This window comes from Zophobas morio, unplaced genomic scaffold (genome assembly GCF_036711695.1).
Source record: "Zophobas morio isolate AGI-343-1 ecotype UQ-CSIRO unplaced genomic scaffold, CSIRO_AGI_Zmor_V1 ptg000023l, whole genome shotgun sequence".
NCBI lineage: Eukaryota > Metazoa > Arthropoda > Insecta > Coleoptera > Tenebrionidae > Zophobas > Zophobas morio.
Genome location: NW_026972128.1, coordinates 9444809 through 9472003, shown reverse-complemented (window position 1 = coordinate 9472003; position 27195 = coordinate 9444809). Strand labels below are relative to the sequence as shown.

General features: G+C 31.2%; 1 protein-coding gene across 1 annotated transcript in view; it reads right to left on the bottom strand.

Moving 5' to 3' along the window:
- Window positions 1–26606, bottom strand: part of LOC135134738 (sodium-dependent noradrenaline transporter-like) — a 42152-nt gene extending 15546 nt beyond the window's left edge. Inside the window, exon 1 of the mRNA XM_064063546.1 lies at window positions 25804–26606. Coding sequence (XP_063919616.1) covers window positions 25804–26170 — 367 coding nt within the window. The 5' untranslated portion in view covers window positions 26171–26606. The remainder of the gene's footprint in view (window positions 1–25803) is intronic.
- Between the last annotated feature and the right edge of the window lie 589 nt (window positions 26607–27195).

The window sequence follows — 27195 nt, the reverse complement described above, 5'->3', positions numbered from 1 at the left end:
ACAAAATAAGATGCAGTCACAACATACAGGGTGCTCTATTTGAATAAAGTGAAATATACATGTTTAGAAATTATTATAATACCTGAAATTTATCTCTCCACAAAATATTCTAACCCAGATTTTAAAATGGTTATAAATCCTAAGAAGAGGTAAATCAGAATATATAAAAATATATAGGGTATTCGATTTGTATAGTGTTACGCCTTAAAAGAAAATACTTGAATATAATTTCAATATATGGTCTTCAAAAAAATCTATAACTTCAGTGTTAGACTTTTTTTCTATTTCTAATAATAAATGAGACGAGGGCGTTTAGTGACTCACCCTGTACCTACATATATCATTACATAAACGATGCGTAAAAGGTTTTAAATACTTAAAGTTAATAAAATAAAAACAAATACATACATTTAAATTATTAATATTTTTTTAAGGGCTAGTCATCAACAACAATATACACTAAACATACAATTACCAACACAGCAGAATTTTAGAGGAATTAGATAAAATATTCCCCAGATAATCGATAAAATAAGTTGACCGGAACATTATTTTAAACATAATATGCAATTATTTATTTAAAAAAAAACACACAAAAGAAAACATAAATCACATAATAATTTTCCCGAATGACGTCATCAATCATCTAGATAGGATGAACAGCCAGAATTAGTTAATAATTTCTAATTATTAAATCATTAATATCTTATCAAAAATTCCAATATGTAGTTTTTTACATAAACTATAAAAGATGATATTTACACCTAACAATTTTTGGAAAGCATGGAAAAACAAACGCAACCTTACAAACGGAAACGAAAAACGTGCATTTTCACGTTGTACGAACCATTAACTCTTAAAAACCATGAAATTAGTCGTTCGTTATTAACTTATAGTTTGGAAATTTAAAAAAGTATAGTAAGTATAACTAGTAGTAACTCTTTCGTGTCAACATTTCGGTGCCAAAATGCATCTTTTATTGCAGTATTTTCGCATTTTGGAATAGTAATTACATTATTAAATAAATCTACATCGGAAATAGAAGCCCCACTTCATGGCCAGCTGGCAGTCCTGATTTAACGCCGTTGATTGCTTCTGTGGTGATACATAAAAGATTTGGTGTATTTGCTAACGTTGCAGAATTTAGCAGATTTGAAAACTATGTGTTCTGCACGTTCAAAGACAATTCCCACATACGTTTAAATAACTGTTTTTGAAATAGATCTTAATAATTGTAGTAGTTATATTTTTTGTTGACTTAAAATGAAATAAATACAGAATTTATATACATATTACAATCCGTTTAAAAAGTATAAATTATTATTGTTTAAAAAGTAAAAATGCTTTATATGTGCTGTGTACCAGATTAAACGTCCCCCTTCAGGCTTAAAACAATGGCGTTTACAAAATTTCATTATTTGGAGCAGGCCTCAGTTTCATTCTTGTTTTTTTACTTCAAGCACAAAATTACAACTTAAAGTATAATTAAAAATTAAGTCAAAACACAGTTATCTTTAGATTTTTTATACTCGTCTAGCGTCTCGCACAAAAAGCTCATTCTCGTGCACTTTGTGTCGTGGTCAAACATATATATCTATTTTAGTACGAAATAAAAACTAAATTCAAGACATAAAAAAATAAAACATATTTGCAAAGATACAAAATTAAACGAGTACTTATTTTTATGACCAATAAAACTCAAGTATGGTGCTTTTACGTCATTTAAAAATTTTAAGTTAACGTATATGTGATTTTAATATAAATTAACTCATGCGTCGTAAAACACTAAAAAGTCTTTTACGCATTATGGCAAATACATTTTATTAAGAAACATAGGGAAAAATTCCTTTTGCCCTAATTTTTATTTGAGAATAATGTTAATGAAAAACCCTCATTACACAATTATACACAGAACTTTTGTCTATCCTTCCGGTCTTCTCCAAATGTTGCACGACTACTCTAAAACAGATAAATTTTCCTATAAAACGTTCGATATTTGACAGCATAGCATCTGAATGCCAAGAATCCAGTTTAATTATTGGTTCAAACCGGAAGAATTTCTTAATTATCAACTTCCGTTCGGGACGAGTTGGTTTTCTACCTTTTCACGTTTGCTTCATTATTTTACTTTTCTGTAATAATAATTCCAAATTATATTTTAATTGTTATTTTCATTAAAATCACCGACTCAACAACAACGGAACTTTTTCAGTCCTCGAATTTTTTGAAAGCGTCTATCTCATCAACGTTCATATCAAAACATTATTACGAACTGTAGATACAAATTATGTTATTGCATTTTAAAATTTACAATAATTGTCTTCTCAGACTTTAAAAAAATACCCCGTCTACATTATGCCTTATCGCCTTAATCTATCGTTGTTTTTGTCCAGTTCGTTGGCCTACAAATTAACCCTGTTAAATATTATGAGGAAACTACTATTTCGCCGATCTACTCATTACTGCAGTAATTAACTCCTCTTCAGCCTAACTGTTACTATTCTTATTACAAAGCACGTTCCATCGAAATACTTATTTTCGACAAAACCTAATACCCTTTCCAATACACGTAGATTCCACGAAGCATTTTCTTTTTCAAGAAATCTCTGAAAGGTCTTTGTCGAACGGTAATAAATCGGGACAGTTATATTTTCATACACAAAGTCATTTAGTAGTATGACGGAAGAAAGAAACCTTTTGTGATTCTACTCGGCTCGTTTTTGTTGATACAACAAGGCTGGAAACGTTTGAAGTTAAAAGCAATTTCTCATCATCACGATTTAAGTTTGTCTTGGCAATGCCATATTCGTCTTTGGTTTTGATTAGCTACCACCTGTAGGAGGTCTTTGTAATGATATATTAGTTTTATGCAATCATTACACGACTTTGAAACTCATAATGGATACGAGTGCAACTTCAGCCACAATCTCATTTTAATTGTAAATAGACGTCTTTTTACTGTTGGCAGCGTTGTCAAACTCGGAAGCTTGTATTTAATTAGGTTATTTACATTGTGTTTTGCGTGAGAATCTTCGTGTATTATGCAGTTTGTAGTAGTGATCTTTGTGTAATCATTTTAGATTAGAAACAACGTAGATGTTAGAGAGAGATTGCTTTGAAATTTTAAAAAGTGCATTTTAAAATAATTTATCCACGACAGTTTGGCAAATTAATTTTATTAATCTCGTGTATCCCGAGCTGATGATATCTACCACACAAAAAAAAAACAAAAAATAATTTCATTTTAAAACCACGCTTAAGTGAAGCATGTAAACGTAATTGACAAATCCAACGTGATGACTGATGACACTTTCCAAATAATATAATTTATTAATTATTTGGCTTCCTCCCATCTCGTTCATTATAAACCGCTCAACCACGATCAATAAATTCTTGAATTCTTTTCCTTGACGCTTAAACACGAAATTATATTTTTGCTCAACGACTTGTAAAATCTTCTTTGTATTCCTATTCTTTTTTATTTTTACGGAATATATAATACTGCCAGGTTATATTTAATATCATATGGAACGTTTCAGGTGGCGTGAAAGGGATACAAATTTTTATAATCCAGAGGTATTATTGGTTTTTAATAAATGATTATCCATTACTAAAATATATTTTAGAATTACCGTAATTAATTTGAACTAAGTATTTAATATTGGTTACGATTCTCCGAAATTTATAATATAATATTTCTTCTAGTCTATTAACAAGTGCGTGAAGTGAGCACAATAATTAACACTATAACAGTAACAAGAAGATTCAACACTTCAACTACAAAACACACTTAGTACTTTCAGTTTTAGTGGTCTATAAAAAAATAAGTTTACAGAATTTGTTAACGAGTTTTTCGCTTGAAATGTAACTGCTTTCAGTGCTGAAAAAATATTATTGCACTTGAAAAAATACTATAAATTCCTGTCTGAAACTAAAATTTATGTAACAATTGAGGTAATAAATTGACCTGTAAATAAATATACATAATTTAAAAACCATAAAAACACACCTTTTATTGACATTAACGGATAATTTAACGACAAATGAAGCATGGTTGTTTTTCTTTGTATTATTATTATCTATGCGTATAAACTTTTTTTTCATTTATTTTAAAGATAAATGACCTTCCAAAATATTGTAGATGAAACATACGTATGTTACGTATTTATTAAAATTAATTTATGCTTTTGTCTTTATTTACAAACATGTTCATGACTCCATTAAAGTTTATTCTGTAAAATATAAAACAGCGGTGTAAACGTTATTATTTAAAGAGTAAATAAAGCGATTAAAATAGAATGTTGTCTTAATTTTTTCACTTCAAAGCTTGTTTGCCGGATTCCAGTATTTTGTTTATATCCATAACAATTCCAACTTAAAAACACATCACATTATTATTATGCAGATACTTAAATAATAAACTTATTTAGCATAAGCTTAAATGAAATTTAAATAAATACAAATATAAGAAGTCGTAAATCTTAGCACAAAAACTGTCGCACGTAATTATTCAAATATCGTATAAATCGTGAACACCTGCGAATACCAACTTTACAAAAACAATAAATAATATTCAAGCATATATCTTGCGTAATAATTCGATTACAACCATATAGACACAATTTGCATTCAATGTGGAAGCTATAAATATGGTAAATACTGACTTCATAATAACTGCACAGTTAATATTACTTACAAATTTACATTATCCTGTCGGGATTTTATAAATTTATTTGTTTATGATACAAGTGTGGAAAAATTGCTAGAAATTCTGCATCAGAAAAATTAAAACTCGATTTATTTTATTATTTTCGTCCAACAAAGTAAATTGCTCATAATATTCATTTATTTTTTGTGACATGTTTTGTTTGAATGTTCACCCAACAGTAGGAAACACTCAAAAAGAAACGTGGCAGACAAGACGGAAAATTAACAAAAAGATTAAATCGACGCTTTGGACAGTATCCCAAACGCCAGTCTTAAAAAGTCAACAACTTAAAATATCGTAAAATGTACTAAATATGTTGTGACCAACCGTAATAAATAATCACATGCTACTGAGCAATGAGAATTTGTCGCTTTAGAAAAATTCTAGTGGTCATTAAATGTAAACACAAATAGTAAACTACATTTTTGCCTCTGAAAAAAAATAATGACAGGTTATGAAGTTGTTGTTGTTTAAATTATCATATAATCATAACAATGTTGTCGAAAGTGGTAAATTTTACTCATACATTTAATTATGAATTTTATAGCTTCAAAATGCAGTATGAGTCAAATACTTTCGAATGGCTACTGAAGTGTTTAATTTTATACATAAAAAGTTACTCTAGTTTTTTTAATTAATTCAAGTTATGCTTTCTCCGTCGGTATTAAAATTAATAAAATATTGGTCAGTTTAATCTGACCTTGTTTTACAGTTTCTTGGTTAATACTTATTTAATCTATTTGTCATTACTTACATTGAAGTAAGGTATTGGACAGAAGTTCCCTCGCCCCTGAAGTTCAACCCAGGAATCTTGTTTCTTCGAAAAACGATAAAATTTGATTTTGTGGAGTGTCAAAATAAAGATAGAGTAGGAAAAAATAGGTCTGCCTTATTTATTGATCCCCGCCAACAATTTCGTGACGTCACCTTAAAATTTTGCATGGTAAATGCTATTTCTGTCTAAGTAACCTTAGATCAGTTTTTCATTAAAGTTGTCGACTTGTTTGGACACTTCTTCGTTTACATACATAGGTTAAACACCAACTTTTAGTAACTACTTATCCTTTTGATGTTAACTCAACAAGAGTAAAATTTCTAAAAAAGTCGACCCGCAGCACATTTCAACTTAAAATGATGTCAGTTTTCTCCACTTCAAGTCTATCGATGGTGATTCCCTATTCTCGGCAGGTGGCTGATATTGGAATACCTGAGGTGATGGTGGATATTCATTTACATGTAATTGCTCGGAGAATGCCGCGTCACTTCGCACAATAAAAATCAGCAAGGACAAAGCACTTCATCGTGCGCTTTTCTCCCTGTTCCAGCTTCCTCCGTGTCAGAGATCAGGAGCTCCAATTAAAATCCGATATTTACAGTTTGCACGAAAACTTTAATCTTCGAAACTTTCCATATTTTAATGCAGGTGATGGTTAGATGCAGTGGTTAATTTACTAATTAAGAAGTTCATTAAGGAAACGACACCCCCAGCTAAACAATTACAACATCATTTAATTAACTCAAAGATAGCAATGACTTACTCATATTAATTCTGGAAATTTAATTGAAACGGCTAAATAGGAAACTAAACTTAGCACCATATTTAAACTAGTTCTCGTGGATTAAATACATTTGATACGATATGTTATGTTTTTTGATGGGTCTAATTTTAAAAATGTGGATGTTTACCGGATACAACAAAGACATGTGATTGACCCTATTTACATTTTTAGTTGACCTACTCCGTCATCACTTAGCATATTTATGTCATTCGTATTTCAAATGCTAGGGAGTGAATTTGAAATTGTTATTGTTAAGAAACGGGACGAATGCGGACAAATTCCATTTGAATTAAAAAATAGCTGCGTCCGTGCATTCATATCCTGGTTCTGAATTGATTTTTTCTGTTCTAGAAGCACGGTTTTCAAACCACAAAACGGAGTGTTTTATAAACTCTTAAAATACTTGAAGAATCCACATATGGCATCATTTTCCGCATCTCCGGACTTATAAGGATAAATCTGTTTGGTTAACCGGGTAAGGAATGCAGAAATTGTCCACTAGGGGAGTATTTCTGCGGCTGTGGTGTGTTAAAACAGTACCAGTTAATGCCTGTACTGAAAATGCAGCTGACGACGTTAGCTGTTAAATCAAATCATTGTCAATGTTAATAGTGTACCTATTAGAGAAACGATAAATAGCAAAAGCATTCATTAATTATCATATTGTTCTTATTGTTTGCGTGATTAAAGTTTTATCGTGACTTCTCTGTAAGTATCGATTACGAGAATGACAGTACTGATAAATGGAATTTTATTGTTGATTTTGTTTTAAAACAGTTAATAAATGTTTTGATTATCGTGCTTTTTTGATTAGTTTTTTGCTATCAACACGATACTCCTAAAGTATACATAAAATTTGACAACAAACGGTCCGCTAGTTTAGGAGATTATATGTTTAACAAAAATCGACACAGACGACAGACAGACGGAAATGCGAGACCTACTTTTTTATACTCCAGGCGTCATGAAACGTCGACAAAACATGGAAGAAAATAGCCTCTTCCCGGATGGACTCTATTACGATACTTCCTTAGCTTACTTTTTTTATTCATAAATGTTTACATGTTTTTACATACACACAATCTGATCAAAATATAGTAAGTACTGAGACAGCAATAAAAAATACGATCAAAGACAGCCATCAATTTTTGAGATTTGTCGTTGACAGAATTTTCATCTTGTGTGATTACCGTCAATTTGAAAGTTTGAGTTGAAATTATAACGATAAAAGACAAACTTTCAAAAATCCATGACTGTCTTCATCGTGTTTTTATTGTTTCATGGGTATGATTTGAAACTCTAATGAGACCGGGTGTCTGGAAAAACGCTGATTAACTTTCCACCACTAACCCCGCCCACCCGCTCTCTATTTTCTTCTCATTTGCCAAAATCAATCTTATCCTAGTAGGTACTAGCCCCGCCCACCCACCCTCTCTTTCCTTAAAGGGTATGTAATTTGCCAAAATCAACCTTATCTTAACAGGTACTAACACCGCCCACCCATCCTCTCTTTTCTTAGAAGGCCAAAATCAGTTTTATCTTAGCAAGTACTGATGGCTAACTTTTACAAAAAATGAACAAAATTTCGAAACATTACGAGCTTACTTATATGCACAAGGCAGGAACTTTGAACACCTTCTTTAGTGTTTAGTGGGTTATGCTTTAATGGATTTTTCTTTTGTTAATTTTGTTTTTGTTTGTAATTTATAAATGTCTTTTTTTTTTTTTTATTTATTTATTATTGAAAAATAACAGCTTCTTTTATTAATAATAATACACAACGATTACTGACTGCGTGCGTGCAGTGTTGCCAATTTTACTTTTATAAAATTGCGGTTTTTTCGAAATCAACATCATAAAGAATGTTTTTATTATTTTTTTGGGACTCCCGAAATTCCCGTACATAACGTAATCCGTCATTTTCCAGACACCCAGTATTGTAACCCATAAAATTGTTTCAGTGGGTGTATGGAAGTGTAAAGTAGAGTGGCAATAGAAGTTGTTTTATAGGATCAATAAAGTTTTCCATGGAGTAATTAAAATGATCACACTCGTCACTATGATGATATCAAAATATTATTTAAAGTGGGTCACATTCGGATCCCTTTATTTCAGTGGTTAACAGATAAACATTTACGCACCATAAAATATAAAACATATACAAACATTTTAAACTTCATAATTTACATTATTAATACCCTAGAGGCTGTTGTGTTGATTGATGATACTGATATTCGATACAAATTTGACAATTTGATTTTATAATTTATTGGAGTTGCAGTAAGTACTTAATCACAAACATGTTAGCCTTAATGGTAAAGTTTGGATTTGAGACCATCAAACACATACACCATCGCTGTATAATTGCCAAAACCAAAATACACTAGGCATAGATTTTGCAGGAGGTCAGATAGTTTACTTACTAATTGTTAGTTGAAAAATAGTAATGATATTATCAATCTGAACATACACACATGATTGCAAAAAACTATTAAAATAAAGTCAACATTAGTAAAAGAATACACATGGTAAAAAATCTAATAAGACAAATGAAAAAAGCCTGGTGTGTGTTAAATTTGAATTCGAACGTAATAACAATTAATGGTATAGTTGTGACATACAAAATGCGAGGATGATTATTAACAATTTGAAAAATATGTACCCAACATTTAAGAAATCGATTCGGTCGGGAATAAAAACAATTATTATCTCAAGTGATGTCCGGAAATTAGTATCAAAACTTATAAAACCGAAGTCGGCATAAAATCTTATTTTAATCTAAAGGAAATTGATTTCACCACTGCTGACTCAATAAATTAAGGCAACCTGCGAAGTATAAATTAATGACCAACTTTCATAAATTGTGAGATGAAACATTCGTATAATTACTGAGTGATTATTCGACTCCTTTATTCCACATCATCAAAAATTTAAAATTTGATTATATTTATCACAAATGCAGTCATTGAAATCTAAATTCAGATTAGAATACGCTCCACAAAAGTACAGGCGAACAGATTCTTTGAAAAATTATAAAATTGAATTTTGCGAATTTAATTTTTCTTATGATAACCTCTATGCGTTTTAACGTACTTGACAGTCCACACACATCTTCATTTTAATAAACTGTGTCATTCATGAATTTGTTTGAGTCATCGTGTATAAGTAATTCTGAAAATTATGAATGCATTCATAAATCACAAGTATAGAGTCATCATATTTTGCATATTTTAGGTAGGATTTATTTGGCATAATTTAAAAATGAGATCATAAATTTTTTGAGAGCTTCAGTTTCAAAGGTAAATTGCAAAATGTCGTTATACAATTTTGATTTTTTTTTCCAAAAATCTGGATGTCTGGAGTAGAAACTCAACACGGATTAATAAACCACATTTGCAGAGGTTTCTTCTTTTATACAATTTAAATTATATTTACTATTGTAAATTTTGGACTTGACGCCCACCTGTTGTTGGTGGCGATGACTAGCCAAACTAGACAGACGAATGGGGACCTATTTTTTCGTACTCTAGAGTCATGAAACGTCGAGAACACATGAAAGCTTATGTTCAGGACGTAATAAATATCGATAAGATGGATCATAATCCTCACAGTGTCAATAAAATAAACTTATTTGTGCAATTAATACGTATGTTTAGTCTAATCATTAGTTTTAAAACAATTTTAAAACTACTGCATCTCTCTGTAGATAAGTATAAAAGGTAATCGCAATAAAAGTCGTCTATTTATAATCTTTTTAGACGTTTTATCATAAGATAACCAACAAAAGGATTAATTTAAAAGATTGTTTAATTCCAGAGCACACGAAAAATAAAAACCTTTTTGTTAATTTGTTGACGTAGGTATAATTTTTCTCTTATAAATTTTGTTACCCATATTTGTTTTAACTGTCTGTGTACATCTAGTATTTGAAGACTGAAAAAATTCTCCCTCAAAATTTCCTATTACACAATCAATCAAATCAAATAAATATATCGTGCTTTAGGGCAAAAATACTTGCTTAATATACTTAAAACTTACTGTCGACACGAGGGACCCTTTTATCTTCCTTTGCTTTTATTGAGCTACTTATATTCATCACTTTTATAGCAAAAGTTGCAAACAGAACATATTTAATAATTATTTGTGTGGGTGTAAAAATCCAATAAGACCTTTCGCTTCAAAACTCAAGGCTGTCCTCTTTTAGCTCCCGCATTAATATGATTTATAATAAACTCCCGGCAATGCGAAATTAAATCGTTTAAAATTAGTGTGTTAATATCCTCATATTTTCTATTGAATGGTCGACTCGTATAAGGCGTGTATCTAAACTGACGGGTATTATAGTGGTGGGTATTGTAGGTGGCATTCCAGAGATTTGGTCAATGAAAATCCCCAGAGTGCAACGTAAACGCAAGACGTAACGTAAGAACAAGTTAGTCAAAAAAAGAAGAAAGTGCGATAATGAAAAAAAATTGTATAACGATGTCAAATAGATCGGTGTCCTGATGAAACAAAAGATTACAAAAAACACAAGAACAGAACGAGATAAAAACTTCAGGTATATTGAAACTTTTGACTTTATACAAACGTCCCTTAAAATTTTAAAGTAATCTAGTTTGATTAAAAATAAATTCTTGCAGCATAAAAATAAATGTTTAAAGTGTTGAAGCAAAAATCCAATAAGCCTTCCGTTTCAAGAATCAAGGTTGCTTTAATCTCTCGCGTTAATATGATTTATAATAAAATCCCAAGCGATGCGAAATTAAATCGTTTAAAATTAGTGTGTTAATATTCCTCATATTTTCTATTGAATGGCCGACTCGAATAAGACGTGTGCCTTACATCCTGCCCCGAACTGGTGGGTATTGTAGGTGGCATTCCAGGGACTTCATCGCTGAGGAGATCCCCGGAGTCCGGAGCGGTTCTGGAGCCCGCTCGTTGCACATTACTACATTCCAGGACGCCAATATCACTAAGATATGTCCAGGATATCGTGCCTTCCCTCTTCATGGATCAGGTACAAGGCTCACGACACGTTTCCTCCTATTAATTTCGCACAAATCCTTCAATATCCTTGCGATATTAATGCAAATCGTTTTTAAATAAATTTAATCGGTTTAAAAGCGATCGATGGTGATCAACGGGAGAGATTCTAATCACAATGTACTCCCATGTTATTGTATAATTTATGTTCGAGTCTGTCTGATAGCAAAAACGAATTAACTTTAATTGTTGCACGCGCTCGTAGTGTCGCTGAATGATATGCATGGTGCTGGAATTAACGTGACTGATGGGCTATTTCAGCATCGCCAGTGGCGTATCGAGATTTCTAGGAGCTTTATTGGGTTGGAGAGGTTCGCAAACAACCACTTAAAGCATTAAGCGTCTTGAAAAAATATCGCCAGGTAAGCTTTTGCTGCAGGAATAGTATCTTAGTTAAAGCTACTTTTTCTTAAATTTACTGTTAAAACTAAAGAAAATTACACTTCAAACGCATTACAAAAATTATTCACTGTGTAGATAGTTATTAAAGTTATTAAAGACAACTCATTTATCACCTACGAATTTTTTCTAACACTCCATGAAATTTATTTTATGTTAAATAAGTTTTTTGAACTAACGGAGAAATAAAACCAGGCTATAATTGTGAAAAAAAATGTCTGGTTGTGTTTAAAAAAAGTTTAATGATCTTGCCAGCAAAAAATGTAAGCAGCTTTCATGGTTAAGTCGTAACATGGCTGCCACTTTGTGAACTTTAAATTACTAACTTCAAAATTAATTATCGTAGCTAACGTTACATATGGCCAGTCTAATTCATGTAAAGTGAAACTTCGGTTTGTTTATGCAGTTCTTTCCTTTTGTTCGCATGTTTGAGCGTGCGAGTTTTTTATTATTATTTATATATGACATAAAAAAATAGTTCATTTACCTTTTTATTAAGTATTCGTAAGTTACATGGTTTTAAAAGTCCATATAAATTAAAATAAATACATCTTAAAAGAAGTAGACAACAGAATAAAGAAGAAAATAAATCACATGAAGTTTTTATTAATAAATGAATCTTCACTTCAGAACAGTATAAATTTTCCATAATTCTGTAAATACACACAGAGAAAATAGTTTTCGACTACGCAGTCATGATTTTAGAAACTGGAATGTGTTTAAACATTATAATTTCTGTTTAGTTTAATATATTATTGTTGTACTTGTAATAAATTCCAAATCACTGGTTTTTAAAAACTATTTAAAAAATATTTAATTATATATTAACGTCTTATCTGAGTTGGGGCGGCAAAAACTAATTTAAAACTCGTTTGTTAATTAAGAGTTAGGTAATTATTGAACCAGATATGAGAAACTATAAATTAATGTTGTCGAAAAAATTACAGGAATATTAATTTATTAATTCGTAAGTCAGTGATTCATGAGGTCCGCTTCTACTAAATCATATTTTTGTTATAGATTAAGGGTTGTTCTATACGAGAATAATTTTTGATTTTGATGAAAAAAATTGAGGATGATCTTTTAGGTAACCAATATGAAAAACCGTCGTCATTTATTTTTTGGATCCTTCACTTCCGATAAACATCCCTTTGAAATCTGAAGTTGTGTCATTTTGAAACTCTCCTGTTATGGACTGTAACTTTTTTTCTATAGCACATATTGCAATGATTGTATTCCCTAAGAAGTGTGCTTTCAACAATAAATATAAGTACCATATCTGAATAAGTCACCAATGAAACTTTGTTATAATTTCCTGACTTTTGGTAATTTTTATCTGGCTCGTGTGCCAACACTATTAATCTGAGAGAGCTGATTTTTTTCAGGCTCTTAGACTCATGCAATAGAAAATCTGACGGAAATTTTAACTATCATTTTCTTGGAGAAAAAATTGCTTGACATGTGTAAACCTTCAAAAATTGCTTACTGAATGAAATCTATATGTTCAGAAAAAATACAAATTTGAAACTTTCAGGAAATGTAGTCCCTACATTTATCTTTTCGCGCTAGTGTAAGTCCAGTTTTGTTATTTTCGCCTCATTAAGATATATAATTTTTTTTAAAACGTAATTCAGGAGATATTAAAAAAAGCTCTATGGCACACTTATAAATATTACCTGTATGTATACAGGGTGGATGCCAAAAAGCGTCCCGGCTCGTAGCACCTATATTAATCTTAATGGCATTTTGTACTGAAAAAAAATGTGTGTAACCTTCTTGATTATAGTAACGATATTTAACTTTTTTATTTTAAAAGGGGAAATGCCCATTTTTTTCGCTATTTTGGAAGAGTTTTTTTCTGTATCCATGATGTAGGTGCAGCATAAATCGCATTAACCAATAAAAAGAAAAAAATATATTAATATATAAAATATTGCCTAAATCAAGTAGGCATACGTCATACAAATCTCTTAATGTTTATTTTTTTCAGTAGTTGTTCATTTGTTCGCATTATTTAATATGTTTAGTGAACAAATTGAGAAATTACAAGAGTTTTTCGAATTTCAAAAAACTCGGTTTTTCAAGAAACCTAAAGACGAGAATATTGAATTAAATGTGCTTTTGGAAATACAAGAAAAACCTGATACGTCGTTACGTCAAATTTCTCACGAATTAGTCTGTTACATTTAAAAAAAATTGGACGAAAGTTGTTTCGACAGAACTTGCCTCGCTCCTGAAGTACAATGAAACATATCCAGCATTTTCGAGTTGAGTTTTTCTTTACACAATTTTACAGCCCTCAGTATAGTAACGTAAAATTTACAAAAGTTCTCTTCTCAAAGTGTTAAAAGATGAAGGCGATTTTTTCTGGTATTCAGTGAAATTCCATTGGACGAATGACTACACCCTCGAGTTGTTATAACCCTTACCAAAAAATAGGTCTCCCGTTTCCGTATGTCTGTCTGTCTATCGGCCTGGTCACCGTCTATGCCTGTGTAATCATCCTACTAACAATGTGATGATGTCACTTCAAAATTGTACACAGTAAATATGCTTTAAATTTTATAAAATATCATACTCTTATGTGTAGTTTATGAATTCGTGTTGCTTTCTTGTCCCAAACATCCAGATTTTTGAAAAAAAAATCACAAATGTATAACAAAATTTTGCAATTTAATTTTGAAATGGTAAATCGTTAATCAAAATTTATCCCTTTACTGCCTCCCAAAAAAATGGATGACGTCTCTCAACAACGGCTCAAAACATTTTGCTGAAAGTTTTATAAATTTGGACCAATTTTTTTAATAAAAACTGAGTGTGCTCGCTGCGCTTGACTTCTAAAAAATCTTTCTTTAAAGTTTAGTTTCAGAAATATTCAGAAAGTGTTTTAGCGAAATTGTTTGGTATCATTTATAAAAATAATTTTGTACATTTTCGGAAACTCACCCTTAGTTGTTTTCGAGATACACTTTTTTGTACGCGATAAATACATTTTTTTTTATAATTTAGCTTCTCATCAGGGACAACAGTGAATTATTTTTAATAATACTTACACATGCTCGCTGCGCTCGCATTCTAAGCGATTTCCTTTTGCATTTTAGCCTCATGAAAAATAAATATAAATGATATATTACTGAAATTATATTAAACCCGACTTAAAGAAATGAATACGGCTCCTAATGCAATGGAAGCAGCGTCAGTTTTTAAAATAAAAGTGTTATTTTCTGCAAAATTTGTATACTGTAAAATTGGTGGTTATACTAAAGCATTTTTCAATGCTTCAAAAAAGTTTTGACGTTCCACGTTCCAACTAAATTGCATATTTTTCTTGGTTAATCTGTTTATTGACGCTGCTATGTTAGCAAAATTTTGTAAAGGTTTATATTTGTAAAATTTGTTCTCTTCTTCGTTCCCTATTTTTTCTCAAAACAATACGATAATGCTTCAAACACAAATATTTCACTCCGTAATTTCTTGTACAGAAATTTGGACTTCCACCCCTCGGTCTCACGACGAATAAAAAAATTCCTTACAATTGAGATGGGGTGGGCTTATCCATTTTAATAATAAAATACTTAAAATATCAAATGGTGAATTCTAGGTTAGAATTATGTTTTAAGTATTATGTTGTTGAAAGTAAACTCTATACATTAAGAAAATGAAGCCAATGATTAATCCATTTCAATAATAAAATACTTAAAATATCAAATGGTGAATTCTAGGTTAGAATTATGTTTTAAGTATTATGTTGTTGAAAGTAAACTCTATACATTAAGAAAAAGAAGCCAATGATTAAGCCCCACCCACCCGCCCCTATCTCAATTATGATGATTTCATTTATTGTCACTTTGAAAGACGGAGCAAAATTCCAAAATTCACATTTCTTTAGAAAAATTTACCATTTTCAAGATGTTGTAAGTTTCTTGTTGCGAAAAGATACGTATATTAAGAAAAACATTGGTCGAAAATTGTTTCGACAGAACTTCCCTCGCGCCTAAAGTACAATGAAACATATCCAGCATTACTTAATGTTTAACACTAAAAAACCTTACTTACGTTTAACTGTTGCGGTACTGAGAGAATCCAAACAATGTATACAAATTTATAATAAGTATACGAAAATCATTTTACTGGGTGCTATGATTTTCAGAACAAATGAAATTAAATTTATTTCAAGTATTTTACAAAATACAACTGAGTAACCATTGCAAAATTCGTATCAAAAATAATGTGCTTCCAAGGTCTGACAAAAAAAATAAACATTAATTTAAGTTCAAAACAATGTTGAGAATTTTGGCAAGGACTGCCCTCTTATACTACATACAAGAGTTTATAAACTATTACACCTCTGTACTGTATACTACTGATTCTCGTATACCTAGTTATTTTCTTGTTTTGACGGCATTAAATCACTTTTGTTAAATGCAATTTTATCAAATTCGGTGAACAGAGCAAATCATTTTCATTGTTGTTTCTTTCTGTTCAAATCTTTCATTGCTCTACTTGTGATAAAGTGTAAATGTATCTTTATAAATATTTAAGAATAAATCCAGCCACATGACAAATTTTTTAATTTTCATCGTGTAAAACACGTTGCTAAGTTGTTTAATTTAAGTTAGTAGATCGGAAATTGATAAGCAGAAACTTACGCACATACATTTACCAAGTAGTGATAAACCACTTAGAAAGTTTAATACAGTAACCACTATATTTACACAATTAATAAGTAACGGAAATCCAAATGTATAAAATAAATAAATTGTGCTTCCTAATCATCAGTTATTTGAGTTGGTTGAAATCTTAGAAATTTTTGGTTTACGTAAGTCTGTATAAACAATTAAGCTGGAACCAGTAACACAAATATTTTCCTTCAGTTTTAAGAAAAAAGATTACACAAACCTATTTGTTATGCTTACTCTGTGGTAATATTCAAATCACAAAGCTTTCTTACTCATGTAGCTTACGATTCGTGGTTACGCCACTGAGATTTGCGGCTAAAATAGCTCATATTGAAAGGATCTTGCAGCCTTGAAATTTTGACGCCTTACTCTACCAATTAATTTTTTAACAGTGTGTACAAACCAGTTAAAAGAAATTAACTTTTAACTATTAGTCGGTACGATCTAGACACAACTGACTACATAATGAATAAATTAAACGGCGCACTTTTTCCTCCTTAATAACAATAATCAAATGCCAGTTCCATTCAAAAAAGCGTCCTTTGCGAAATCACTTAGTGGTTTCAGTAAATCTCGTACTTCCGATTGTTTCATTAAGCTTGAACGGGATGTCGCTTTATGATCGATACACCTACAGTCGCCACCAAATCAAATTAGTATTCGATACACAGTTTAATGTATCCACCTCGTAATTTTCAGGTCGAAACTTCAACATTTTAATCTTGGGTGCATTAAAAGTAAGTCGAATATAATTAAAAAGACTTAAGTAACTTTCGAGAGAGGTTTCGCCAAGTTTGCGTATTAATCAAATTGTTACCTAAATTAAACTCACTTAATAATAACTTTCTCCGAGTTCATTTTTATTTCCTGCTGACATAAACGCCGTTTTTAAAGCTCGAATTTTCGAATCATCAAAAGCGGAATTTCAGTTCTTGTAGTGGGATAACGGGTGCTTCGTAAACACTTGGAGAGTACTCCAACGCTGACCACATTCAACATCACGCATCCCATCAATTTGTATTCCATTTATAACAATGCCTGACTTTTGTCTTCGTTATCAACTGCAGTTATTATAATTGATACTTGAACACGATTTCTAGAAGCAATTTAAACCTAAATTGTCAAAACTATTTTCTTCTAAATATGTGCGACGCACCCACTACGAAACTGCGTCCTAGCTATGTCCTTTATCCTTATCACCAATATTAAAGTTTGATTGCATTGTCTTTTCAAGTCATTAATAACTATTAATTAAAGTGGGATTTTACGCAAAATACATATTTAGTAAAACGTGGTATACTTAGCGAACTGGGTCGTTTCAAATTCCTCTAAACTAAACAGTTTAGACAGTATTTCCCTTGATCGTTGAAACATGCACATTTTTATAAAAATTCCATACCAAAGAAATGAGAAAAACCAGAATAGTTTTTTCATGCAGTTTATCAAATTTTTGGGTGAAGCTTAAATTAATTTTAAAATTTAGTTGTCCAGAAGATTTATTTATTCATTCTTTGTTTTAAAATAAGCATAATAGCTATGCAACGAAATATTGAAACGACGATGGAATTAATTTTTTTCAAGGAATTATACAAAATTTCGTTAATATTATGTAACTAATAAATCACTACTTTACTAAAAATTTTAAAGAAGTCCATAATGTAGTTCCTTAAATAAATTATAAATTTTATTTCACTGCCCCAGGTGGAGCAACATTATGCTGCATATTTCAAACTAAATTTTAATAACAAAATTTTTGCCATGACGCTTTTTTCTGTTAAGGACAAATGTATAACTCAAAAATCTCTGCTTTGTCGGACACACATGTTAGGTCTCCCACAAAGATTATGAAGCCGGGCTAGTTATTGTGGCAACTTTATATTTTTTCTGCTCTAAACTTAATTTATCTTAATCTATATTTGCTGACATTGCCAGCACCAAGGAAGCTTTCCCAAACCAGTTCCCGATGAATAAGTGTGTTTTAAAAATTTATCGACGGTAAACAGTTTCGATCCTTCTGGGAATCTGAATTCAAATTCGTTCAGAAATCCGAATGTGGTTCCGGATTCAGCTTACGGGCTTCGTAAAACTGAAACTTATTAACGTGTGTAGATTTTCATACTCCAACAGAGCTTAGCAGCGAAAAATTTACAAATATCTTCCTATTTTGTGTTTGCGATTCCTTGTTGTTGAAAATTTGAATAATAATTTGTCAACGGTTTGGAACAAAGATCCGCACGTTTTGAATGGTCTCTGACCGTATCCACCTTTGTTCGGATTGTTGTTTAGCGTAAAATCTCATACGTCAGAACTCTATCAACAATGACGACAACACACTTACGTAAAACACGTGTTTCATTGTGTCATTAATACTTTTCCCCAAATTAAGTTACGTGCGTTGTAAATATAAATACTCGTATTTTGCGACAATAATAACTCTTGCGTAAAACGAAACTATTAAAAAAAATTGGCTATACTAACCAGATTTCGTTATTAGAAGTTAAGGTAACGAATAATTTCGTGTCTTATTAGTTACATTTCGACAGCAACATCATTGTTTAAGATAAATTTATATAGACATTTAATGGACTAAATGTTTTTAAGTTCGATATTAAAAGTTTGTCCTGTGCCAATATAATCTGAATTTGAAAGTATGGAAGCAAGAGATGTTAATTTTAGCTGTCATAAATGTCGTCTCAATGTAGATAAAAACAATTTAATTATCGTTGATTTTAATAACGACTTCAAAAAACGCTTTCTGTTGTTAATACCGATATTTTTAAAATTTTGAATAAAATGAAAATCGAAGATTTAAATATTGGTAGCATCTGTTAACATACACTGTGTGTTTGAATTATTGAACATAAGAATTAGAACAAACCTATTAATTTTCGGGAAGTTCTAAAAGCATACACATGTTTGTATCAGCTGTTACCGTGTTTTTTAATGAATCATGTGGTCAAACATTACCAAGTGACAGATACACAATACACAAACAAATTGAATCGATTTTGATAGAAAAATACTTTTATATTTGAGTGTTCATCTTTTACTTTATATATACCGGATGTCTGGAAAATGGCGGATTAATTCTTTAGTATGTTATGTACGGGGATTTCGGGAGTCTTAAAAAAACAATTAAAAAATTCTTTATGGTACAAATTACGAAAGAATAAAACAAGCTGTACAAAACCAACAAAAGAAAAATCCATTAAACCATAACCAACTAAACACTAGACAAGATGTTCAAAATTCCTGCCTTTTGCATATAAGGCCTCGTAATGTTTCTAAATTTTGATCTTTTGCAAAAGTTAGTCATCAGTATTTGCTAAGATAAAACTGATTTTGGCAAATGATATATCCTCTAAGAAAAGGGAGGGTGGGTGGGTGAGGCTAAAAGCTGTTAAAATAAGGACGATTTTGGCAAATGACATACCCTCTAAGAAAAGAGAGGATGGGTGGGCCGGGCTAGTACCTGCTAAGATAAGACTGATTTTAGTAAATCAAGTGTCATCTAAGAAATTTAATTAGATCATTATAAGAAAAGACACTAGAGGCTCCAAAGCACTTTCAAATTCTTTCCAAACAGGAATACTTAGAACCTCGAGATTGTTTAAAATTTTTCAAAAAAAAAAGGGGTTCCAAAATTAATTCAAAAATTAGGTAGGTCAGGTCAGAATTTTCCGAAAATAGAACACCAAATTCCCCCAAAATTCTTTTAAACAATTTACAAAAAAAATCACCATGGGTACCCAAACGTTGTGGCAGCCAAGACTTTTTCAAGTTCGTAAAGAGTAAAACACCAAAAGCTCAAAAGATTTTTTTCAAGATCATGCCGCAACAAAACACCAGATTCCTTTAAATTTATCCGAAAATAAAACACCAGGGAACCTAAAATCAACTCCGAACATTTTGGACGTAGAGTTCAAAACTTTGATAATTTTTGATACGTCAAACATTTTTAACAAATTATTACAAAAGCAACACAACCATATCTTTGTACATTCTAACTGAAATGATAATTAAACATGGTCATGGGCGAGAGAAATATTAACCTGAAAGTTTTATTACTAGCTATTGTGATAATGAATGTGTTGTTTAGTTGTTAAATGTAGCAAAATAACCAATTTTAAAATCATTATGACTCCACCAAAATGTGAGAAGAATGTTTTTACTATTTTTCCCAGATTCACCATTTGATTGTTAAGAGCATAGCGGAGAGTTAATGCGCCATTTTCCAGACACCCAGTATAGGTAAATGATACACAAAAGACAACTCATCAAATTTGTAATTATTTAAAATATTATTTTATTACATATATTGTTTTTCATTTTACAATACCGAGGTAAATTTAAACACAACCCAGCTCTACTTAGACTAAGAAATAAAAGGAATAAAACTGGAACAATCTTATATGTCGAATGATTTCTTGATTAAGTACGAAAATGTAGATTTACCATTTTAATAATCCTTCCCCTTTTTTCATATAATATTTACTCCAAAACAATATAGTTTTTTGTTTAATTTTTCTGAAATCTGGGTATTATTGCTATTATTATTATTATTTCCTCTATAGAAAAACGTTGTGTTCTCAAAAAAATAGAATGAAAATTTACTGAAAAATATACCTGAAATGCTGCTTTACTTATGTGTCATAAATATGGATTTATTTTTTAAAATTACCTACGTAGAATATTCCCGAAAAATATTTCAATTAATTCAAAACTACTACTACCTGAGTACAAGTTGTGAAGATAATGTCCCGAAGGGATCTAAGATACATATAATAACAAGAAAGGTGTGTTTATCATTCTTGTAATTTTCAGCTATTTCTAAGGTCATAAACTTTATTCTTAGTTTTTATCACTTCATCTTTTATCATCTACATATGAAACAAACAATACTTCAGCAAATATTTCCCTGTTTTTTTCAAATAATTATCGTTCCTGAATACATCAGTCTTAACAGGTAGGTACTAGCCCCACCCACCCACCCTCTCTTTTCTTAGAAGTTATGCCATTTGCCAAAATCAGTTTCACCTTAGCAGGTGCTAGCCCCACCCACCCTCTCTTTTCTTAGAAGTTATGCCATTTGCCAAAATCAGTTTTACCTTAGCAGGTGCTACCCCCGCCCCCCCCCCCGCCCTCTCTTTTCTTGGAGGTTATCTAATCTGCCAAAGTCAGTCTTATCTTAGCAGCTACTCTACAAAAAGTTGTGCTCGAATTATTCATCAAAACAAAATTTTTTGCTTCATTTGTTTTCGAGATGCAAGGCCAATTTGATTTTTTTTAAACGGCACTACCATATAATTAACTCATTTTCGAAAAGAGCTTTTTTTCGGAATTCATTAATATAGCACAATCATACTGTCTTTCTGATTGAAATGTCAAAATAAATTATTAATCAATAATTAAATAAATTAATAATTATTATTATAAATTTTAATTAATATTAAACAATAAATAAATTAACCAAAACCAAAATTAAACTTTTGTTTTCTACAAGAGATGTTCAAAAGTGAGTTAATGATAATTTCTCGATGAATGCTAGCAATTCGTTACGTATGCGTTCCTGTAAGTTTTCAATGTGAATTGATCTATTGATACAAACGCGATTCTTCAAATAGCCCCTCAAAAAAAAGTCCAATGGTGTCAAATCCGGTGGCTGTCCATCTACCAGGAAAAGTTTTATTTAAGTACTGTCACACTTGACGTCCAAAATGGGGTGGGGCACCGTCTTGTTGAAACCAAATAAAAAAAAATGTAATTCCCATTAACAAAAAAACGACCAATACATGGTAACCAATTATACCGCACCAAACATTCAGTTTTTCTGGACGCCATGTGTGGATTTGCTCCATCGAATATGGATTTGTCTCAGACCAGTACGTGCAGTTGCGTCTGTTCACATGACCATTTAAACAAAACGTAGATTCGACAGAAAACAAAAGTCTGTTGATAAAATTTCCGTCTTGTTGTATTCTGCTTATAATAATTTCGGTAAACAACTCTACGATCAAAATGATCTTCTTTTAGCTCTTGTACCAAATGGATTTTGTATGGGTGAAACTTTTAATTTTTCATTATTGATTTTCTACTGACATTGTGATTCAGCGCTAATTGTTGCACTAACGTTTTGGGATTTTATGTTGCGTTTAAGAGCACATTAAGGGTATTTTCATCATTTGTAGCAGTTTTTGGCCTGCCAGATTTTGGACGTTCTTTAACACTTCCAGTTTCATTAAATATTCGTGGGGCTTTGAAAGCGTCGACTTAGAAATGGGCTCTCATTCAGGATGAATTTCATTAAAAAGTGTTACTACTTCACCAAAACTTTGTCTTTTGTTACCGTAACCGATAATCATTAATGATCCTATGCGTTCAGTTTCACTTAGATGCACCATTTTTGCAAGAAACAGCTTACATGTCAAATTAAAATTATTTGTAAAGGAACTATGCCATTTTTTTTATTTATTCTTATTTAAATAATTTATTTTGCCATTTCAGTCAGAAAGAAAGTATTATTGTGCTACATCAATGAATTCAAAAAACTCTATTCAAAAATGCATTAATTATGTGGTTAAAAAAAATCTAGTTGGCCTTGCCTCTCGAAAACAAATGAAGCAAACAAAATTTTTTTGACGAATAAATTAGAGCACAACTTCTTGTACCCCTATACTTAATTTCAGGTGATTTGTACAATTGATTCTCAAGTGATTTAACCGTTTTCAAACATTCTAGCGACCCTGTAGACTAAAATTTAATCCAAAATTCGAAAACATAGTGCCAAAAAAATATTAAATAAAGTCTTACTGAAAAATACGTCCTGAACAACATTTAGTATTTTCTGTGCGGTTTTTGAACCAATAAGATTGCACTTAAGCCACTAGTTTACCTTCCAAAAATAAACGCCATTAATTAACTTAATTAATTAAATTGCAAAGTTTTAAAATAATATGTGGTCTCTACATTCAGATCGGGGCTATGTTTTCAGCCAAAACTGCCATTAATAAAAAGTAAAATTATAGGTATACACTTGCCTTAGGCTATTAATATTAGCATTAAGAACGGCGACTAAACATTGTCTTCTTTTAAACTCTTGAAAAATAATTAAATTTCCGTAAGAAATGCGCACTACATATGAACTCTTCGTTTCTTTTCTAGTACTCAAACCAAATTCCAAACAATGTGTTTATCGTCAATGATGTTGTTGACATGATGGACAATAACTACAACCATTTACACTCACTCACACTACGTCTAATTTAGTGCGCCCTGCTTTTGTCATTGAAATAGTTAATCAAAATGAGTATTATAAAATGAGCATTCGTTTTGAACATTTTAACAACATTACATCCAATTTAAAACGACACGCCAAAATTGTGTACGTAGCTACTCCTTTTTTTTTTTGAAAAACTGCTAAAACCTACTTCAAAAGTGTGCAGTAATTATACTCTTGTCTTATATAAATATTCGCTATGCTTGTGTGTAGTATTTAAAAGCATATTTGTTTAAATCTTTACTTAAAGCCTAGTTAAATATACTTTTCTTAATCCGTTTAATACCACATGTCAAAAATGCAATCAAAATTAAAACCGAAAATTAAGATAAAACTATATTTATTTAATAATACGATGTATAATGTGTCTCGTTGACGTTTTGGTCAAAAGTTACACTAAATCAAATCTATTTTCGCTAAATATAAATCATCTTAATGATGATCCACCTCCAACTTAAAATAACTAAAAGATGTCGTTTTCTCACCACACGCCTAAATTCTAAAGAATAGAATTTTTATTTATAACTTACTCTCACTGCCTGATTATACAATCCCAGCAGTCTTCAACGGTATTAATTTTAACCCACTTCCGTTTCAGAAAAATAAGTACAGTTCGTTTAAATTAGACAGTAATATTTTGTTGAACCTTTTAAAAACTAAGTGCTACCTATTTTGGTTGATAGGCTACGTTTAAAACTAAGTATTAAAATTTAACAGCGCGACAACTCTATTTAATTGAACTGCCTATTGTCCACAGATTGCAAATTAAAATAGTCGCAGCACCAATCTAAAACTGATCTGAAATGGTGTACGTACAACGGTGCTAAAATTCTACTTAAACACGCCAACAACTTAACAGCTTGTTATTGTGCACTTTATTTATTTACATAATGGTTTTAAACGCATGAATAGTATGTAAGTGCAAACTCAAACAACCAAACTAATTGTATTTTAATGAACCAAAATACACTTCAACAGTGCGGTAAGTCTTTACGCAAACATTTTTCAGCTGGACGCCTTTAGCCACTACAAATAATTTAATAGGAAACTATTTGCTCAATTTTAATTGTTTGCTGAAAAAATCACTGAAACGCACGCAATTTTTAAATGTATACAACACCTATTTTTATATTCTTAATTCCTATAACTTATATTCGTTGGCAGACACCAACTTGTCATCATTGTCATGGCCGTAACAGTTTCGTATCATAATTTATTTTTTCGCGAGTTGTAAAAATGAAAACACCACCTGTTGAGTTTCTCACAGCTCGGACAGAACGTAACAAACCAAATGTAAATTCCAATTAATTATACTAAAGCTCTAAAGGAGCGTTTAACCTTTTCATAGTTATGATAAATTCGCACGCTTGCACTTTTGACACAGGTAACAATTTATCGACAGTTTTATTGCCTTGTTTTTGTTTTTTTCTTCATGAAAGTCCTACGTTTTTTAAATGCGTTGGTAAAAAATTTTGACACAGTTTAGCGCTTGCAAGAATAGAAACCGTTATGCCACAGATTGAAAATTGCCTCATAAATATTAATTAACCATAAGCAATTTTTTATTAAAATATATCAAAACCAAGGTCGTGTTTGATTTAATAATTATCTTTTAATATTTATAATAGGCAAAATAGATTCGTGAAACTTTTAATGTATGCGTTGCGGGACAAAGGTGGCAAATCCTTTGTTATTACAACTATTGTAATGCGAAAATAATTAATAGTAAGGTATGGCCTAGGACAAAAACAATTCATTTGGATTTTTAAATACGAGGTATTATCGTCTTTCTATTGCGACAGGCCCGTATAATTAAATCGCTTATAACATAAGTGAAATTTGTTATCGTAACTGCACTTCACACTTCATTCGTAAAACCCTGTAATGCTTTTAAAGTAGCAATTATTTTCCTATCTGTAGTTTCTTTAATCCGCCACTGGATATTACCTCATAAAAAATAATGTAGCCCCACTTGACATCACAGATTTCATCATGTTTACAAGGCCAAAAACCCCACAATTTTTGGCATGCTGTACATACTGCGACTTTCTGCGAAAAACAGTCTCACTCTCAGACAGTACGTGAATAGCGTCGCGTCTAGGAAAGTAAATTTGCGTAATAAATGTAAATTCAACAAACCTGAAACTAAAGGAGTGCTGTTGCAAGACTCGTAACCATCGTCTAGAGTAGACGTCGGAGTAGATTGAACTTTCTTGCAACTCTCTTCAGCGTCAATTTTTTCTCCGCCACTGGTCAAATTTTCTTCACTTTCTCTGTCAGCGTTGTCAGCGTGCTCAAGGTTCCTGTTGAAGAACATCTCAGAAATGCTTCTGGAGGATTTCGGCTTTTTTGGAATGTTATTTTGTGGAGAGACTTTCTGGATGTCGGGCGTGCTTTTTCTCTTCTTCTGCTTGACCTCGGAGTTTTGGCCGTTACGGGTCTTCGAGGAGTCGTCGCTGTTGAGCTTTTTCAGTGGCAAATTTTCGTAAATATTTGTAGAAGACATGGTTTGTTTTTATTTCATTTTAATTAGGTGTTAATGTAGACAACAATTTTCTGGCATGGCAAGTGATATTAACGGCCTTTTAATTGGTTGCATTTTCATTAGTTAAATGGGCTAAAATTGGGAACGAAACACGTAACTCTTCGTTTAGGGTAACTTGTTACGACATTTACGGCCAAGGTATAATTTGAACCTATTTCAGAATACTTAGGTAAAGTTTATCGATTAACTTCTAACGCACCACATACAGAAAAATATTTAATTGTAAGCACCAACTCACGATTTTTCACACAACTTTTTTTCTCTCGTTTGTTACTGCAATTCATCCGCTTAACTTAGAGTTTTTAAAATAAATTTTTTGGAGGGAGAGTTAAGTTTTTGAAGTTTCAGCGTGTGTTTGGGAGCGCGCCTTCACAGCAGATAGCTGTCGTCAAACTAACGCGCTTAGCTCGAATGAAGTTCAACTTGAACGGATTGGCAAAGAGGACTCTGATAAAATCGGACATTCGCATGACATGTTTTATTTGATTATAATTACAATTATTTTCCAAGAAATTCACGCCGCTTGTGCTGAAAATGTCGAAATTGTCATCGAGGAAAATTATGCGGCTTAAAATTAAAGCAGTAAAATGAACAATTATCACGTTTTAAAATTTGTATGCATTTAGTGTGGCTGAACTTATATCTCTTTGACCAAACACAAAAAATGTTATCGCGTTTCGTAATTGTTTCTACCGTAAACAATGATTACGTTTTACTTTTAATTCATTAGTTACCTGTTGCACCTTAACGATTGTATTGTGTGATAGGTTGTTGCAGCGTACCACGCGTAGGTTAATTGCTTAAAAACTTCTTATCACAGTTTTAATAGTTGATTTTATTTTATATGCGATAAACAGTTACGGCACGTTATTCACGTTTTAAATCATTTTAAATAAAGAATTTTGTCTGGCCATCCTACCAATAATTTGACGATGACACTTCAAAATTTTGCGTAGTACCTATAAGTATACTATTTTAATTGTATA